An 18,232-nucleotide genomic window follows, 5' to 3' on the forward strand; every position below is an offset into this window, starting at 1 on the left:
GGCCTCCTTACCTTGTAGATGAAAGTGCGCAGCGAGGTGAAGACCTGCTTGAGGGCTGTCTCTGATTGGTTGATCTGCAGGAAGCAGAGGTGCACCTCGAACACCTTCTTCATGAGCGGGTTGTGGCCATGGTCCGAACAGAGTTGGGTCTGAGGACATACAGTACAGACAGTTATCTTCAAAAGCAAGGGACTGACAGAAATAGACAACATCAAATAAGAAGTGGGGAAAAAGGTGAAATATCCAATAAAAACGCAAACAAGACATATCAAATGCATGTTCTGTATGTACACAAGTATGATTGCGTTCTTGTCAGTGATTAGATAACATAATCACATACAGTACATTCAGAAAGTATTCAGACCCCTCTACTTTTTCCACATTTTGTTACATTAAAGCCTTATTCTAAATTTGATTAAAAAAAAAAACTAATAATCTTCATCAATCTACACACAATACCACATAATGAAAAAGCAAAAACTGTTTTTTAGACATTTTTGCAAATTTATAAAAAATTAAAAACAGAAATATTAATTTACATAAATATTCAGACACTTTACTCAGTACTTTGTTGAAGCACCTTTGGCAGCGATTACAGCCTCGAGTCCTCTTGGGTATGACACTACAAGCTTGGCACACCTGTATTTGGGGAGTTTCTCCCATTGTTCTCTGCAGATCCTCTCAAGCTCTGTCAGGTTGGATGGGGAGTTTCGCAGCACAGCTATTTTCAGGTCTCTCCAGAGATGTTCAAACGGGTTCAAGTCCAGGCTCTGGCTGGGCCACTCAAGGACATTCAGAGATTTGTCCCAAAGCCACTCCTGCGTTGTCTTGGCTGTGTGCTTAGGGTCATTGTCCTATTGGAAGGTGAACCTTCGCCCCCAGTCTGAGTTCCTGAGCACTCTGGAGCAGGTTTTCATCAAGGATCCCTCTGTACTTTGCTCCGTTCATCTTTCCCTCGACCCTGACTAGTCTCCCAGTCCCTTCCGCTGAAAAGCATCCCCACAGCATGATGCTGCCACCACCATGCTTCACCGTAGGGATGGTGCCAGGTTTCCTCCAGACGTGACGCTTGGCATTCAGGCCAAAGAGTTCAATCTTCGTTACATCAGACCAGAGAATCTTGTTTCTCATGATCTGAGAGTCCATTAGTTGCCTTTTGGCAAACTCCAAGCGGGCTGTCGAGCCTTTTACTGAGGAGTGGCTTCTGTCTGGCCACTCTACCATAAAGGCCTGATTGGTGGAGTGCTGCAGAGATGGTTGTCCTTTTGGAAGGTTCTCCCATCTGCACAGAAGAACCCATCGGGTTCTTGGTCACCTCCCTGACCAAGGTCCTCCCCCGATTGCTCAGTTTGGCCGGGCGGCCAGCTCTAGGAAGAGTCTTGGTGGTTCCAAACTTCTCCCATTTAAGAATGATGAAGGCCACTGTGTTCTTGGGGACCTTCAATGCTGCAGAAATGTTTTTGTACCCTTCCCCAGATCTGTGCCTTGACACAATCCTGTCTCAGAGCTCTACGGACAATTTATTCGACCTCATGTCTTGGTTTTTGCTCTGACATGCACTGTCAACTGTGGGACCTTATATAGACAGGTGTGTGCCTTTCCAAATCATGTCCAATCAATTGAATTTAGCACAGGTGGACTCCAATCAAGTTGTAGAAACATCTCAAGGATGATCAATGGAAACAGGATGCACCTGAGCTCAATTTCGAGTCTCATAGCAAAGGGTCTGAATACTTATGCTTTGTCATTATGGGGTATTGTGTGTAGATTGATGAGGGAAAAAAAGAAATGTAATCAATTTTAGAATAAGGCTGTAACGTAACAAAATGTGGAAAAAGGGAAGAGGCCTGAATACTTTCCGAATGCACTATAAGTAAGGCATTGAGATGGCTTTTACATGTTGAGGCCCGCTTATTATAACCAACAGAAACCACAGCTAGGAGGGTACCTTGAATCCCATGATGAAGATGCTGAGAGTGTCCAGCACGGTGAGGCAGACCTCCGTGGCAATGTTAGCTTCCAGGACCGATTGGTTCACCACGTCAGCATCAGAGTGGCTATAGGCTGCAGAGGACACACACCACACTGCTGGAGCACTTTCAAATCACCCCTCAACTCTTAAATTGCACCCTATTCCCTATTTAGTGCACTACTTTTGAACAGGGCCCATAGGTCTCTGGTATAGGGAATAGGGTGCCATTTGGGACGCATACTGAGTCAGGGCTGCATAGATGCCCTCTTGTGAGTAATCACTACAATACTGTTAGAGAGAATAGTCATCATTAGTATTAAGGCAAAACAACTTTGCTTCAGAGGAGGAAATAATATTCAGTGGAGTTGAATACAAAATGCATTTTACTTGTGATTTTTCAGAGGTTTGAATACAAGGAAGTGAGTTAAGAAGGGAACAGAAATAAACAGGATAGAGGGATCAGAGGGTTTAAAATGGCTCATTCTCAGCTAAAATGGCATGCTCTTAATTCAACCAGATGAACAGAGCTTATAGTAAATAGTCTGCAAGCTGCCTGTCGTTGACCTGATACATTCTTACCATGGTCTACAGATATTCCAAGAACACTTGAAATCTTTCTTACACTGAAAACACAAAGAAATTCACTTCATTAAAGGGAATCATGTAACAGACACCCTACACTATAGAGTTGAATCTCTTTTGCTTTCGGTGAAGTCAGTATAACGTTACACAGTGAACTGGGCCCAATGAAAACCATCCCTTCAACACATATCCAGTGACGACTGACCCAAGGGGTCATATACTCTCTAGCATAAAACCCTTCACTTTTGTTCACTCAAAACCACAACATCCATGGAGGAATCCATGGATGGCTCTAGAACGGCTGACTTTGGACTTTTGGGTTTGGCACACATGATACTAATGAAGAGAATGATGATGATCATGAGGTGACTGACTACAGAGGGAGGAGCCGAGGGGCCTTTGGTTTAGAGGTGGGTGTTTTGGGGCACTTACTGTGGTTAAAAGTGTATGAGTTATCCAGGCTGCTGAGTTGCTGTAAGCGGGCATGCATCATTCCCGCCCTGTTACGGGACACAGGCAGAGTCTGAGACTTCCGCTCATGTGCTGCTACGAGTCCCACCCCTTCCTGGTTCCTGATGTGGAAACAGGACACTGTTAGATGAGTGGCCCACTACCAGCATGACCAGGGTTAGTCAAGCAGGTTAGAGTGTATATTACACATACCTAACTATTCTACTGATTTCAAAATGATAGGAAATACTGTATAGCCTGGTAGCCAGATCAGGTTCTGTTTAAGACTCCTTTGTGGTTGCCTTCATCATAAACTGGCTCCCAGGCTAGAAATAGGGTCAAAGAGAAAATCAAACGCATCTCTAGGACATGAACAAATGTCTGCATTAGGTATATTGGGAGCATCTTTGAGCTAATTTAACACACTGCTATTCTTTCTATTTGTGATCTATACAGTCCTGATATAGTGTTGAGAAGTAAAGCATAGCTGTGAGGCAATTCAGAGAAGCGTGTTTCTCATGCAATGTATCAGACAGTGCCACATCAGCATTACAGCAGTTAGTAGCAGCAGAAGCCAGCGCATGCACATAACAATGAGAGAGACACACTATACTGTGAAGATTATGTCAGGGTAGAGTTTTGTGGTGCTATTACATGCCCAATCAGTTGTGTGCTGTTATAAGATGGTCAATCAGAAAAGAGAGAAGGCAACATGCTTTTAGTATAGGAGAGTTAATTCCACCTCTAGTCTTACCCAAGCAGGAGGGGGCAGGAGCCATGTTTTTTTTTTTTACTATATTAAACTTGCCAGCATTTAAGTGAATAGAAAAACAGAGAGAGTGGTGGTGGGTTAGAGAGAGTGGAGAGTGAGACCCACAGCCACCAGTTTGTCTGGCGCAGAGCTCCCACAGAGAAAGTGTGTGCCAGAGTCCAAAGGCAAATTATGAGCGTACTGTATGGTGTGTTTATATGGTGTAGTGTTTCAGGGGCTTTACTTTACACACAATGTTAACAAAGCTCAACAATCTAAACCACACATTAGTACTGTTTTGGACCTATCAGTAGAAATATCAGTCACTGGTTGTGTTCTGGTCTCAGGTGTTACTAGAAAACAACATTCATTCCTATACCTTAAAATAGTATAATATAATGTCCCTAAAATAGCTTGGACAATATTCACACAACATTAACATAACAACATTTGAATCAACACAATTATATACACAATAATATAAATATATAAAATCTATGAAAGTGTAATAAATCAAGAATGTAGTCTCATATACAGGTATTACATAAAAGCGCCATACAACTAATTGAACCATTCTGACAACAACATTACCTTGCGATGGATCTTTTTCCTATGTATCTGAATTGATGGAGACACACCCTGGAAACAAAAACGTTGGAGACTCATTGTTACTCATAGAGAATGCTTAAAACATACCCGATATGTATAGTAAATGGTATAGAGTAGCATCAGGACAATAACAACACGGCCAAGCCAAGAGTTGACTTCTTACTCTACTAGTGTGAAGAAGTCCATGAGCTCAGCAGATGAGGCCTTGTTCCAGTATGTAAACAAGGCATCTGAAAGAAGGATAGAAGGGAGTTAGAGAGAGTCACCTGCGCTGCGTCCCAAATAGCACTCAAAAACAGTGCACTAAATAGAGAATAGGGTGTCATGTGGGATGCAGCCTTGGGGAAACCACTGGCTGTGGAAAACACAGCTCACTAAGCATATCCTACCCCCCCCCCAAAAAAAACAACATAGAATCATGTACTTGCACTAGAGAGCGGTGTGGTCTTACCCTCAGACATGCTCTTGAGGACGTGCAGGAAGCACATGAGCAGGCTCTTGATCTCAGCCTGGTCCAGTTTGTCACAGCGCAGTAGGCTGCTGCCCAGGGCTGAGGCTGGCTGGTTCTGAGGGACAGACACACTGGTCAGCGATCAGCTGGAATACACTACACCACTCTACATTTGGCCTGTTGCACTGCTCTATTCACAGCATAATGCTATTGGGAGATTTGTGGTATTTGTCCTATTTCCTGTCTTTGTAGACATATTTGCCATGTTGTTGTCTACTTCTTCATCTTATCTCAATCCATGCATGTTCTATAAGGCAAAAAAAGGGTAGAAAAATATTGAATGCTCAGCGCAAAACACTAGAGTTTATCATTGACATGATTATGCAATGCTAAATTGCCCTTCAGTACATCTACTTCCTATACATTAGCATTAATGTGATATGATGTGCTGATAAGCCTACTGTAATGGCTAGCAGTATGACTCACGGTGCAGTATTACTACAGTAATGGAGTCAGTCACTCAGGCCCTGTTGGCCTCTAGACACGGGTGAGACTGCCAGATCAGCTCTAGTGCAGGGCCTAATCACTAGGATTCTCCAAGCCGGTAGAGAGCAGGGAGCAGGAATCAGCAGTTCTACCACAGCGTGGGTTTGGCGGAATACAGCATCTTCCGTTGCCAGCGGTGAGTTAGTCTAGACCAGAACTCCTAACTGAGGATGACCTCATGGAAAGACTGAAGCTATGTCTTTTCGTGGAGGAGTTTTGACAGAGAAAGTTAGCGGCTAAACTTAGCTGCCCCATATAAGTCTAAGAACTTGACTGAAGAGGGTAGGCGATCATTTGCATGAATTCTTTATTAAGAGAGATTTATAAATTGGGTATCATCCACAGCTTAAAAATTAAGCAGATATTACACATTAATGACTTTCTTTCCCCTTCTGGCTAACTGTCTCCTTAGAGTATCATTCATAAAGAAAACTGAAAAAAATGGGCAGAAACATAACACAAAGAAAGGGAATATTCTACACAAAACTCTGTACTAGAGTTCTGAGACTGGTCCTCAGAACTCTTACAGACTGAGATAGAAGAGTCACACAGCACACGTGAGAGAGATCAGAAATCAAGACACTCCAGCTGTGTGTATCACTTCTACAGAAAACCCCATGAAGACATGCAGTAGCTGTGCTTCATGGCACCAGAGACGAAACTGTGTATCATCCGCCTGGCAAAGAAAGGAACTCAGCAAAGACTAAAACACACACACTTTCACACACTCCCAGACGGGACACTCTTGGGAGGAAGGTTAATTTGTATTCTGTACTTGGAGTGGAGTGGTGGTGTGATGCGGGACATGATTCTCTGAGACACTGGGGACAGTGAGCAGGGAAAAGTCCATGGTGGCTCGCTTGGCGCGAATGGAAAGCATGGAGTCCTCGGGCTCGGAAAAGAAGCGCAGCACGTTGGCAGAGTGTCTCCGCCTGACATTCTCCTTCTGCCAGCAGCAGGAGTGTGTGGGTGGGTGTTGGAGCCAATGGTACAACAACAAGTTAATAGGGAATAACCTCATAACTGTCTGGTATAATGGATGCACCTCTTATGTGTCAGTGAGAAATACTGAAAATGATGCATGAAATATCCTCAACTAAATATGTGGCCTAAATCTCATTCACTGAATAGCTGCTAAACTCATCTTGACCCACACAGATTTATTTCTAGCCCAAATGGACTAACAGCACTGCAGTGATCTGATATCCTGATGGATGCCATGTGCTAGTAGGACACATACCCCAGGCATAGGCTACACCCTCAATAAGTGAAAGTAAAAATGATCATCTTTAAGTAATGGTCCATGTCGGTGGCTATAGTATGACTCCATGGAGATGTACCTTGTCCAGAGAGTTGGTCTTATCGTTGCTCTTCTCATGAAGACTGTTGCCAGAGTCAGTGCTGATGAGGGAGCCCCGGGAGTCAGCGTGGCGGACAGAGTTAATGTTGGGGGTGGAGGACGCGTGCGGGGAAGCTGGAGAACACAAAGACAACAGCACAGTTAAACTCAAGGCCCGCATGTCGCTCAATCGCCATGGGACAACATGAGTCGAGTGTCATATCGTTGCCTGCCAAAAGCAGACTGAATCTCACCGGTGCCAGAGATGACCCCAAACACATCCTTGTGCAAACTGTTGTCTAACAAAGTACTGGAGCGTGGAGGCGTCATCATCATGGAGTTGCCCATGAGTGGGTCATCTCTTCCATTCTGAAAGGAAAAAGGACCATTAGTAAAGTAAAACATTTACAGGTAGGGCTTTGCGTTGTGGTGGTAGCCAGCCACTAGATGTCAGCCTTACATTGTTGGAGTGGTTGATGGTGAATGGAGAGACTTCCTTCACATTGAGCCTGTTGACGTTCTCCTGGAGTAGACCGAACAGGGGCAGGTAGAGAGTTGCCAACCTAGCCTGCTGGCTCTGAAATAGAGATAAAGCTCTGATTAAACTTCATTGCCCCTTATGAGGAATTTCGAAATGACTAGAGAGGAAAGACATGGGGATAATTAGGCTGCTTACCTTGGAGGTGTAGCGATCGTCAAAGGTGTGCTTGACCATCAGGTTCTTGAGCACGTGGATGGATATCTGACGGATCTCTCGGAACTCCTGCAGGGCCCCGCCAACCTCCCGCAGCAGCAGCCCAACAAGGAAGTGGTTCTTACAGAAGTCGTCTGTCAGCGAGTAGTCCAACTGGAGGTCTGGAAGGAGGACAGACAGGAGACAGACTTTAGGAGGAAGTCCTGAACCTAAACTATCTGCTCTGATGTAAACAATAACCCCACTGTAGTACTGAGCCGACCTTTGACCTTAAATAGACTGGCGCCATCAGAATGAAGTTCAACTGCACTTGAACTCTAATGTAGATTGTAATCAAAACTATTTCCAACACTGAGAAACTATTCCACCGAGAGAAAGTATTCAAACAAACCTTCAACAACAAAACAACCCCAATACATGCTGATAATCTATTTGCGTAAGGATAGGATAACACATATTGGTTACAGTGAGCTACTATATGATTACATTTTCATGATCACTTATGATAATTGATTTGATAAAATACAATAAAAATACACAACAACTACAATCAAAGAACAGTGGTTGGAAATTATTACAATAACTTTTATACAGTACCAGCCAAGTTTGAACACACCTACTCATTCAAGGGTTTTTCTTTATTTTTACTATTTTGTTTACATTGTAGAATAATAGTGAAGACATCAAAACTATGAAATAACACATATGGAATCATGTAGTAACCAAAAAAGTGAAAAACAAATAAAAATATATTTTATATTTGAGATTCTTCAAATAGCCACCATTTGCCTTGATGACAGCTTTGCATTCTCTCAACCAGCTTCACCTGGAATGCATTTCCAACAGTCTTGAAGGAGTTCCCACATATGCTGAGCACTTGTTGGCTGCTTTTCCTTCACTCTGCCATCCGACTCATCCCAAACCATCTCAATTGGGTTGAGGTCGGGGGATTGTGGAGGCCAGGTCATTTGATGCAGCACTCCATCACTCTCCTTCTTGGTAAAATAGCCCTTACACAGCCTGGAGGTGTGTTGGGTCATTGTCCTGTTGAAAAACAAATGATAGTCCCACTATGCCCAAACCAGATGGGATGGCGTATCACTGCAGAATGCTGTGGTAGCCATGCTGGTTAAGTGTGCCTTGAATTCTAAATAAATCACAGACAGTGTCACCAGCAAAGCACCCCCACACCATAACACCTCCTCCTCCATGCTTTACGGTAGGAACTACACATGCGGAGATCATCCTTTCACCCACACCTAGACTCACAAAGATGCGGCGGTTTGAACCGAAAATCGCCAATTTGGACTCCAGACCAAAGGACACATTTCCACCGGCCTAATGTCCATTGCTCGTGTCTTGGCCCAAGCAGGTCTCTTCTTCTTATTGGTGTCCATTAGTAGTGGTTTCTCTGCAGCAATTCGACCATGAAGGCCTGATTCACACAGTCCCCTCTGAACAGTTGATGTTGAGATGTGTTTGTTACTTGAACTCTGTGAAGCATTTATTTGGGCTGCAATTTCTGAGGCTGGTAACTCTAATGAATGTATCCTCTGCAGCAGGTCTTCCATTCCTGTGGTGGTCCTCATGAGAGCCAGTTCATCATAGCGCTTGATGGTTTTTGCAAACTTTTAAAGTTCTTGACATTTTCAGTATTGACTGACCTTCATGTCTTAAAGTAATGATGGACTGTCGTTTCTCTTTGCTTATTTGAGCTGCTCTTGCCATAATATGGACTTGGTCTTTTACCAAATAGGGCGATATTCTGTATACCCCACCTACCTTGTCACAAAACAACTGATTGGCTCAAACGCATTAAGAAGGAAATAAATTCCACAAATTAACTTTTAAGAAGGCACACCAGTTAATTGTAATGCATTCCAGGTGACTACCTCATGAAGCTGGTTGAGAGAATGCCAAGAGTGTGCAAAGCTGTCATCAAGGCAAAGGGTGGCTATTTGAAGAATCTCAAAAACAAAATATATTTTCATTTGATTAACACTTTTTTAGTTACTACATGATTCCATATGTGTTATTTCATAGTTTTGATGTCTTCACTATTATTTTACAAAGTCAACATAAAAAAAAAAAAGAAAAACCCTTGAATGAGTAGGTGTGTCCAAACCTTTGACTGGTAGTGTATAACAGAGATTACCAGTCAAAATAGACAACCAGACAGGAGTCGTAACCTCGTACAACCATCCGGAAGGCTCACAAGCTTACATTCTGTTTCGCTACACAGATCGGCCATTTGTCTGGTAATTATGAGGCTAGAGGAGTCAGGGACCATGCAGTGAATGAACAGATTCCGTTAGCAAGCAGGGTGGTTTATATGGGTAACAGACTGGCAAATAAACTGATAGAGCTTCACAGAGCATGAGGCACAAGTGAAATCAAATCACAAGTGACACAGAAGGTGTACTGAAATGGTGGTGATCAAATTTCACTGTTAGCCTCAATATAAGCTGTAATTGGTTTACATGCACATTTTAAATGTAAACACCTCCGCAATGTTACTTTAAATTGAAAAAAATATATAGGAGAAAAAGATTTAGCCCTCAAGGACAAACCTATTTATATAGTCGCACAATCCATACCCTTGACAAAGAAATAAGAACGCTTTGTAGTACAAAGAATAAAAACCTACACACACACCCATACCTTTTCTCACTCACTCACTCACTCACTCACTACAGCCAATTACAGTTATAGATGGAGATAAATCATAAACATTGTGATCATTTAGTATTAGACATGGGAGAGACAAATGAATAATTCCACATCCACACCAAGTGTATGCAATGATGCTGTTGAATGAATGATTGAATTGAGTTGTTCAAGGGGATTATTTTGCCCATGTGGCCATCATTAAAGGGTTGGATCAAAGTATTTTTTTTCTGACAGGACAAGCAAGCAGCACACCTTGAACCTACCTACAGGAGTATTGTATGACTCCATGTTGGGAGAAAGTAAAGCTAATTGGCAAAAGAGAGAAGAGGAACAAGATGGAAACAAACAAATAAGATCTATTCAAAACAGAGATAGCAGGAATACAGAGAGAACAGTACATTATATACTGTAACATGTCTTTATGACATTTGGCTGACTGTGGTCTATCAGAACTTGGACAGTACAGGTACTGTACTTGAGTTTGATGAGATACTGCTGGAGAAACGATTTAATCCACTATCTGCTAAAACACTCTATATAAAAAAGGACAAGAGCCTTTGACTTTGGCAGACAGCTTTCAAAACTTCATATTACAACAGCATTGTGCTTCTAGTTCAATAGAAGTACCTCATATGACCCTGGTATACCTTCATACAGTCGCTTTTATTTTGACCAAATGATGGAAATGTGCTCACCTTGAAATCTCTGTATCCTCCCCTTTCCAAAAGGCATGGGCAGATTCAAGGGGATGTAGTGCTCGTGGTTGCATATGACACGCAGGAACTCAAACTTGAACTCAAACAGAGTCTGAAAAGAAGAGCACATTAGTGTAAGAAACAAAGGTATAGTAGTGGAAATATGACTATCATTGTAATGACATTGTAAATAATCATCATGATAACTACCTTGGGGTCTCCAGGCACAAAGCAGTTGATGTAGTTGTTGATCTGTTTGAAGACAAAGCCTCTGTCCATGAGGGTGAAACAGCGCTGTGGACACAGGAAGGAAATGACATTTCCACATACAGCTCAGTAGAGTACAGAACAGTGGATATCATCAACCTCTATTGAACACCAATACATTGTTTTAATCCCGAACCGACTACAAGGAGGACCAACGGTGCCAGACTAGCCAATCAGATGGCGCCAGCTGACCTTGATGAAGACAGCCAGGCTGTGGTTGGCGTTCCGGGCTGCGTCCAGGTTGTCCTTGTACTTCTGGGTGATGTGGGGCATCATCATGTTGACCAGGGTTTCCACCGTGTGGTGGAAGCCGGCCGAGAAACGCTGGTTCCTGGACAGCTGAGAAACAGAGACAAGCTGTTACCGCCAGAGCTGTTACTGTGAGTGGTGTTTACTGTCCGTGGTGTTACTGTCAATGCTGTTACTGTGAGTGGTGTTACTGTCCGTGGTGTTACAGTCCGTGGTGTTACTGTGAGTGGTGTTACTGTCCGTGGTGTTACTGTCAATGCTGTTACTGTGAGTGGTGTTACTGTCCGTGGTGTTACAGTCCGTGGTGTTACTGTCAATGCTGTTACTGTCCGTGGTGTTACTGTGAGTGGTGTTACTGTCCGTGGTGTTACTGTCAATGCTATTACTGTCCGTGGTGTTACTGTCAATGGTGTTACTGTCAATGCTGTTACTGTGAGTGGTGTTACAGTCCGTGGTGTTACAGTCCGTGGTGTTACTGTCAATGCTGTTACTGTGAGTGGTGTTACTGTCCGTGGTGTTACAGTCCGTGGTGTTACTGTCCGTGGTGTTACAGTCCGTGGTGTTACAGTCCGTGGTGTTACAGTCCGTGGTGTTACTGTGAGTGGTGTTACTGTCCGTGGTGTTACTGTCAATGCTGTTACTGTGAGTGGTGTTACTGTCCGTGGTGTTACAGTCCGTGGTGTTACAGTCCGTGGTGTTACTGTCAATGCTGTTACTGTGAGTGGTGTTACTGTCCGTGGTGTTACTGTGAGTGGTGTTACTGTCAATGCTATTACTGTCCGTGGTGTTACTGTCTGTGGTGTTACTGTCAATGGTGTTACTGTCAATGCTGTTACTGTGAGTGGTGTTACTGTCCGTGATGTTACTGTCCATGGTGTTACTGTCAATGCTGTTACTGTGAGTGGTGTTACTGTCCGTGATGTTAGTCCGTGGTGTTACAGTCCGTGGTGTTACAGTCCGTGGTGTTACTGTCAATGCTGTTACTGTGAGTGGTGTTACTGTGAGTGGTGTTACAGTCCGTGGTGTTACCGTCCGTGGTGTTACAGTCCGTGGTGTTACAGTCCGTGGTGTTACAGTCCGTGGTGTTACTGTGAGTGGTGTTACTGTCCGTGGTGTTACTGTGAGTGGTGTTACTGTCTGTGGTGTTACAGTCCGTGGTGTTACAGTCCGTGGTGTTACAGTCCGTGGTGTTACAGTCCGTGGTGTTACAGTCCGTGGTGTTACTGTCAATGCTGTTACTGTGAATGGTGTTACTGTCCGTGGTGTTACTGTCAATGCTGTTACTGTGAGTGGTGTTACAGTCCGTGGTGTTACAGTCCGTGGTGTTACAGTCCGTGGTGTTACAGTCCGTGGTGTTACTGTCCGTGGTGTTACTGTGAGTGGTGTTACTGTCCGTGGTGTTACAGTCCGTGGTGTTACAGTCCGTGGTGTTACTGTCAATGCTGTTACTGTGAGTGGTGTTACTGTCCGTGGTGTTACTGTCAATGCAGTTACTGTGAGTGGTGTTACTGTCCGTGGTGTTACAGTCCGTGGTGTTACAGTCCGTGGTGTTACAGTCCGTGGTGTTACTGTTAATGCTGTTACTGTGAATGGTGTTACTGTCCGTGGTGTTACTGTCAATGCTGTTACTGTGAGTGGTGTTACAGTCCGTGGTGTTACAGTCCGTGGTGTTACTGTCCGTGGTGTTACTGTCAATGCTGTTACTGTGAGTGGTGTTACTGTCCGTGGTGTTACAGTCTGTGGTGTTACTGTCAATGCTGTTACTGTGAGTGGTGTTACTGTCCGTGGTGTTACTGTCAATGCTGTTACTGTCCGTGGTGTTACAGTCCGTGGTGTTACAGTCCGTGGTGTTACTGTCAATTTTTGATTTGATTTAATTACTTTTTAGGTTAGGATTACAGTAGGGCCCAGAGGCTAACACATGAAAGTCATATACAACACTTTAATTTCCAATGTGGTCCTTGAGGAGTGACACACTTCCAAAAACAACTTGCTGTTGTGTTTCTGATCCCACCACAGCTATTCCCAGAGAGAGGCCATCCCAGTGAACCACCACAAAACCACAGCAGAGGGAGAACCCTTAACGGAGTCTCCCTGTTTCCTCTGTTTAGTGTGGCACACTCCTAATGGTTCCTACAGCAGCTTCCTGATTATACACGGCCATGCCAGAGAGGAAACTCAGGGCTATGGTTGATTAGGGGAGATTGCTGTGGATAGCATTGAGGCGATGGTTAGTTATGAGACATGGCTGTGCTTTATTCTGTGGCAGCCCACATGGCTGTGCATGTTCGGAGCTGTCACTGATAAGCTGACATTTCTATAAAAGAAAAATGAAGACTTAGTTGGCTTAGTAAAGTGTCACATCAGACTTACCTTGACTTTACTGCTCTCAATCAAGTATTGGGCCATGGACTTTACTAAGGCTTCGAAGAAATACCAGGAGTACTACAAAACAGAAATACGGAAACAAATACAAATCAATGCAAACATGAAACATGATGTAAATGTCAATAGCATCCTTTTCCACACTAATGCTGTGCTATCTATTACCTTGAGCAGCTTGTTGCTGGTGAGGAAGTCTGTGGAAGGCTTTAGAATTGCAGTCATAGCTTTGGCCAGCTCCTCATGCACTGTTCTTGTGGTGGTTGCTGTGTATGGCTCGGTCTTAAACACATACTGAACCAGGAAAGGGACAAAAACAACATCAGCTTTTCTATAAACACAGCATAAGAAAATGTGCCATATGATAAAATCGACCGGTATCTTGCTTACCTTGACATATGATCGTAGATAGTGTTCCAACCCCTCTTCGTGGCACTGGGCAACAATGTGAATCATGACTCTGAATGGGGCAAAAAGCATGTGTAAGAGTTGTGCATGCAATAATAACATGTCTGTGGTTTGTGTCTCAATACTCAGGCTTCAAATAGTGAACCCAGTGTACCATGTCTATGGCTGCGTCCAAAATGGCAGCCTATTCCCCATATAGTTTCCCTATGGGCCCTAGTCAAAAGTATTGCACTACATAGGGAATAGGGTGCCATTTGGGACCCAGACTACTGACCTGGTGACGTTGACGACCACCTCCTCAAGGGTGGCAATTGTCAACACCCGGAACAGCTGGTTGAGAGTGGTGGGCAGGAACTTAACCATCACGTGACTTTCCATAGCATGAAGACTCTGGGGGGGGGGGGGGGAGAATGCAGTTAATAAGATGCTGAAGGCATTGTGTTTTTCTGTGCTCCCCTCCCAGCCAAAAGGCTGAACCTGCAGAATATCATCCACAAGCACATCAAAGGTCTAGACAGGGTTAACTGCACGAACAGAATTAACTTATGTTAAAACTAGATAAAAACGAGATAAAACAAGGCTACATGAGAACAAAAATCAGCTTCAATCTAAATGCTTGGTGGCGTACTATAAACATTTCCTCCCATCCTGGCTCTAATCAGTCTCTGAGTCTATGAGGGGGTGAAAGTTGCATCCCACATCCGAAAGAACCAAACACAAGCTTGCGTAAGAGGAAACGGAAGTCGCAAAGAATAACAGGACACACCTGAGAATAAGCATGTGTTAAATCACACACGTCTATTAGTTAGATCCTGTAATGAGGCAGAGCTGGGCAGTGGTGCATCACTGGCTATGTAGGATCTTCATTTGAGCCAGTTTGCTACAGCAGGAAAATAATCCTGCGGCAAAAGGAACTGTGAAATATGTGGATTATAATTAATGGACATTTTTGTAGGGGTTGATACAAAATTTAAAAGTGGAAATTACAAACTTCAGAAACCTTTTTAAACCTCAAATACACTACAAGTGTTTCCAGGAAGGTTCCCCTGCAACAGGGTGATCAAATTAAGAGCCTACATCTGCACGGGCCGCTAACACAGCCAAGGCCAGCCAAATCTTTTGGCAACCTGCCAGTGAAACGCTCTCTGCTAACTCCTGACCTTGTGTGACCCTCTTGCCATTGTTTGTGTGCTGTGGACTAGTGTGTTTACTTGAGCACCCCAGAGATACATCTGAAAATGTCAATGTCCACAGGGGGACAATGGAGAGAGCGCCCGTGGATTAGAGTTAGGGTTATGTTAGCATTGTCCCACCCAGGCCTGAGTAAACAAGCACCGATTTCTAAACATCCTGAGGAAATCAGAATGATGGGTGACAGGTGTTGGGGAGAGAGGGGAGAAAAAGAGAGAGATGTGACAGGTGTCATTTCTTTCAGACCCCAGTCAGTCAGACATGTCTCCACACATACTGGTAATGCCCAGAGGTGCCACAGTTGCTGCTTTACCTTCAGATACTTGACCAGCTCTCCTCCCGCCACCTGAGCTGCAGACTCTGTGCTCTGACAGTGGGCAAAGAAATTGTGCAAATGTTGATCCTACAGAGGAAAGAAAAGGTTGAGATGTTAGAACACACGATTTCTAGGAAAGACTATGGAGAACATGCATTAAAGAATCCTGGGTCAGTTGTGTCACTGAACTAATCTGTGAACTGAAACCAACCTGAGTATACACGGTGGAGACAAGGTGAGTGGACACCTTGAACAAAGGCTTGCCTCCATCCACCCATTTGATTTCAGGATGCTGCTGCGTGAGACATAGGACATATTTTAATCATAAAAACAAAGTCAGTGGTTATCATACTACAAAAGGTTATGTATTGGATCACGCAACATGTATTGGTTATGTATTTAAAATTTCACTCTGTGATAAAAGTCACTGACTCAAAGCCACAAGAAGGTAGAACACATTTCAAACGTTGCTTGTTAGGGGAGGTATTTGCAGAAACGTATACAAAATGAAAGGCATTTAGTTTACTGTAGGTTGATCCAAAACAATGCTGAGAACAGATCTAAAGCTCAACATTAAGTTGAAACTCCCATCATCAGTAATTCATTCAGCCATATTTTCCCATGCAATTAGCTTAATATTGTTTGGTCACACTGTTGTACGCTTTCACCTTCCCTGATTGGCTCAGATAATTACATCTCACACAACCTTGAGGAAGACAACAAGCAATCCCCACAGTGCCAACTCTAATTTACAGGCAGGGCACTACACACAAAGGTTAAGTCTGTGGCTCACGCCTCTACTTTCTTTCACGGCCAAAATAGGTTAGATTTTACTGATCTAAAATGACTGGATAGGTTTAAATCCAATAGCTTTAAACCCATTATGTTCTTTCAGTTTTGTGGTGATGAAGGAAAGGAGCCTCGGAAAGGGAAAAGGAAGCCACAGTGTATGTGTGTGTGTGTGTGTGTGTGTGTGTGTGTGTGTGTGTGTGTGTGTGTGTGTTTGTGGGAGTGAAGGGAGCACTACCTTGCTGACACCCTCCTGACAGCTGAGGTAGCCAGCGGTCAGGTTGGCAGCCACGGGGACGTGACTCTCATTCATGATCACCCTGCCATCCTTCAGCAGAGGCAGCCAGGCGTAACCGACTGGGGACAGACAAGGACAAGAGACAGAACTGTCAGTCTGCTCACAGATAGTGTCACACCCATAGAATTAGGAATTAGAATAGTAATTAATTGACTAGGATCTCTATGGTTACAGAACAGTGACTCAGCTCTGGGAGAATCGGGAAGAATGGAAACAGACACAGACACAAATCCTTATACTGGGGGGAGCAATGGAGAGAAACAGGGTGGATACAATTCATTTGCATGGCTTAACACTGGATCTAGGTCTTGACGGCTGTATCCTGGGTAGGATTGCAAAATTCGGGGAACTTTACATTTCGGTCCCGGTTGGTGGATTGCCTAAAATCAATAGGGAATAAGTAGGAAATCTGGAATCCTCCAACCTGGATTTCAGAAAAAACAGGGAATTTATTGAAAATTCCTAGAATTTTGCAACCCTAATCCTGGGTCTGGTGTCTACCTTGTGTCTCCACCACATCTCTCTTCTTGGTACTGGCCTTGCTGTTGCTGTCACAGCTGACGTGGAAGAAGGTGAACAGCAGATGGTGCTTCTCATTTAGCTGGGTGGGCAGCTCTATCTTAAACTGAGGGACAGGAAAAAAACATACACCCTAAGAGTTAGCAAACATACATGCTGCCACTGCTTCATCTGCTCACTAATCATGACTGGAGCTGCCTGTATAAGGATGGCCAGGTTGGCTTGTTATAACAACGTACCTCATCATAAAACTCTGGGCTATGCTGGTGATGTAATACTGCAGCAAATGCATTTTTGGTAAACAGGGGTCCTCCTGGTCGACCATAGATGCACTGTGGGTAATAACAACAGTAAGTTTACTCCCCTGAGTAGTATGCCGCTCCTCTGCTACTAAATGGCACTGTGGCTCCAGGAACTCTGCCAGAAGGAGTCATATGACTAGGAGCATACCTTGAGCGAAACAGCATCCTCCTCATCCGAATCCTTGAACTCAATGCAGACAGCTATGTTTCTAGCCTGAGGAGAGAGAGAGAGAGAGTAGACAGACAGAACAAAGCTGACCTACTTGAAAATGCTGGAGGAAATACATTTCTGCAGTACTGTTTTAGAGCAAAGTTTCTCTCTCAGTTAGAGAAAGTTGGACAAGTTACAAGTACCTTACCACTACTATGCAGTCATATGAAATGTAATAGTAAACATCTGAGTTTACCACATCAGTGTACAGATTGATTCATGATCTGAAATTGATGTAAATGTACAGTATACATAATTTGATCAAACAGAAATGTAGGCTCAATGTTTGTGACTATACCTTTGTGAAGGATTTTTGGCTGTCGTACTTCAGATGCCTGGGGTAGACGTAGAGGTGATTGTTGTAGATGGTGAACGGCTGGGAGCACTTGGCTATGCAGGGAACAAACTCCTCCACTTCAAAGAAGATGTTCGTCTTCTCACTGCTCTCAAAAGTCTTCACAGGAATGTAGGATGAGGTAACACAATCTACACGCAGACACAGAACAGACGGGGGGAAACCAAATAAATAGCCGACAGACAA

General features: G+C 43.8%; 1 protein-coding gene across 10 annotated transcripts in view; it reads right to left on the reverse strand.

Moving 5' to 3' along the window:
• LOC311144065 (dedicator of cytokinesis protein 9-like) overlaps positions 1-18,232 on the reverse strand; it is a 127,332-nt gene that overhangs the window by 8,683 nt on the left and 100,417 nt on the right. For 6 of the 10 annotated variants that reach the window (XM_084180016.1, XM_084180011.1, XM_084180014.1 and 3 more), the window contains exons 17-40: positions 17,990-18,177; positions 17,629-17,694; positions 17,418-17,510; positions 17,161-17,284; positions 16,600-16,718; positions 15,784-15,867; positions 15,570-15,659; positions 14,340-14,455; positions 14,048-14,117; positions 13,826-13,951; positions 13,649-13,720; positions 11,219-11,365; positions 10,970-11,053; positions 10,760-10,871; positions 7,377-7,555; positions 7,161-7,277; positions 6,955-7,069; positions 6,702-6,835; positions 4,816-4,930; positions 4,528-4,594; positions 4,347-4,394; positions 2,987-3,126; positions 1,949-2,064; positions 12-149 (exon numbers count right to left, since the gene is read on the reverse strand). In XM_084180016.1, coding sequence (XP_084036142.1) covers positions 12-149; positions 1,949-2,064; positions 2,987-3,126; positions 4,347-4,394; positions 4,528-4,594; positions 4,816-4,930; positions 6,702-6,835; positions 6,955-7,069; positions 7,161-7,277; positions 7,377-7,555; positions 10,760-10,871; positions 10,970-11,053; positions 11,219-11,365; positions 13,649-13,720; positions 13,826-13,951; positions 14,048-14,117; positions 14,340-14,455; positions 15,570-15,659; positions 15,784-15,867; positions 16,600-16,718; positions 17,161-17,284; positions 17,418-17,510; positions 17,629-17,694; positions 17,990-18,177 — 2,660 coding nt within the window. The remainder of the gene's footprint in view (positions 1-11; positions 150-1,948; positions 2,065-2,986; positions 3,127-4,346; positions 4,395-4,527; positions 4,595-4,815; positions 4,931-6,701; positions 6,836-6,954; positions 7,070-7,160; positions 7,278-7,376; positions 7,556-10,759; positions 10,872-10,969; positions 11,054-11,218; positions 11,366-13,648; positions 13,721-13,825; positions 13,952-14,047; positions 14,118-14,339; positions 14,456-15,569; positions 15,660-15,783; positions 15,868-16,599; positions 16,719-17,160; positions 17,285-17,417; positions 17,511-17,628; positions 17,695-17,989; positions 18,178-18,232) is intronic. The other 4 variants (XM_084180017.1, XM_084180012.1, XM_084180015.1 and 1 more) reach the window with 1 other exon arrangement.

This window comes from Coregonus lavaretus, assembly GCF_964263955.1.
Source record: "Coregonus lavaretus genome assembly, chromosome: 16".
NCBI lineage: Eukaryota > Metazoa > Chordata > Actinopteri > Salmoniformes > Salmonidae > Coregonus > Coregonus lavaretus.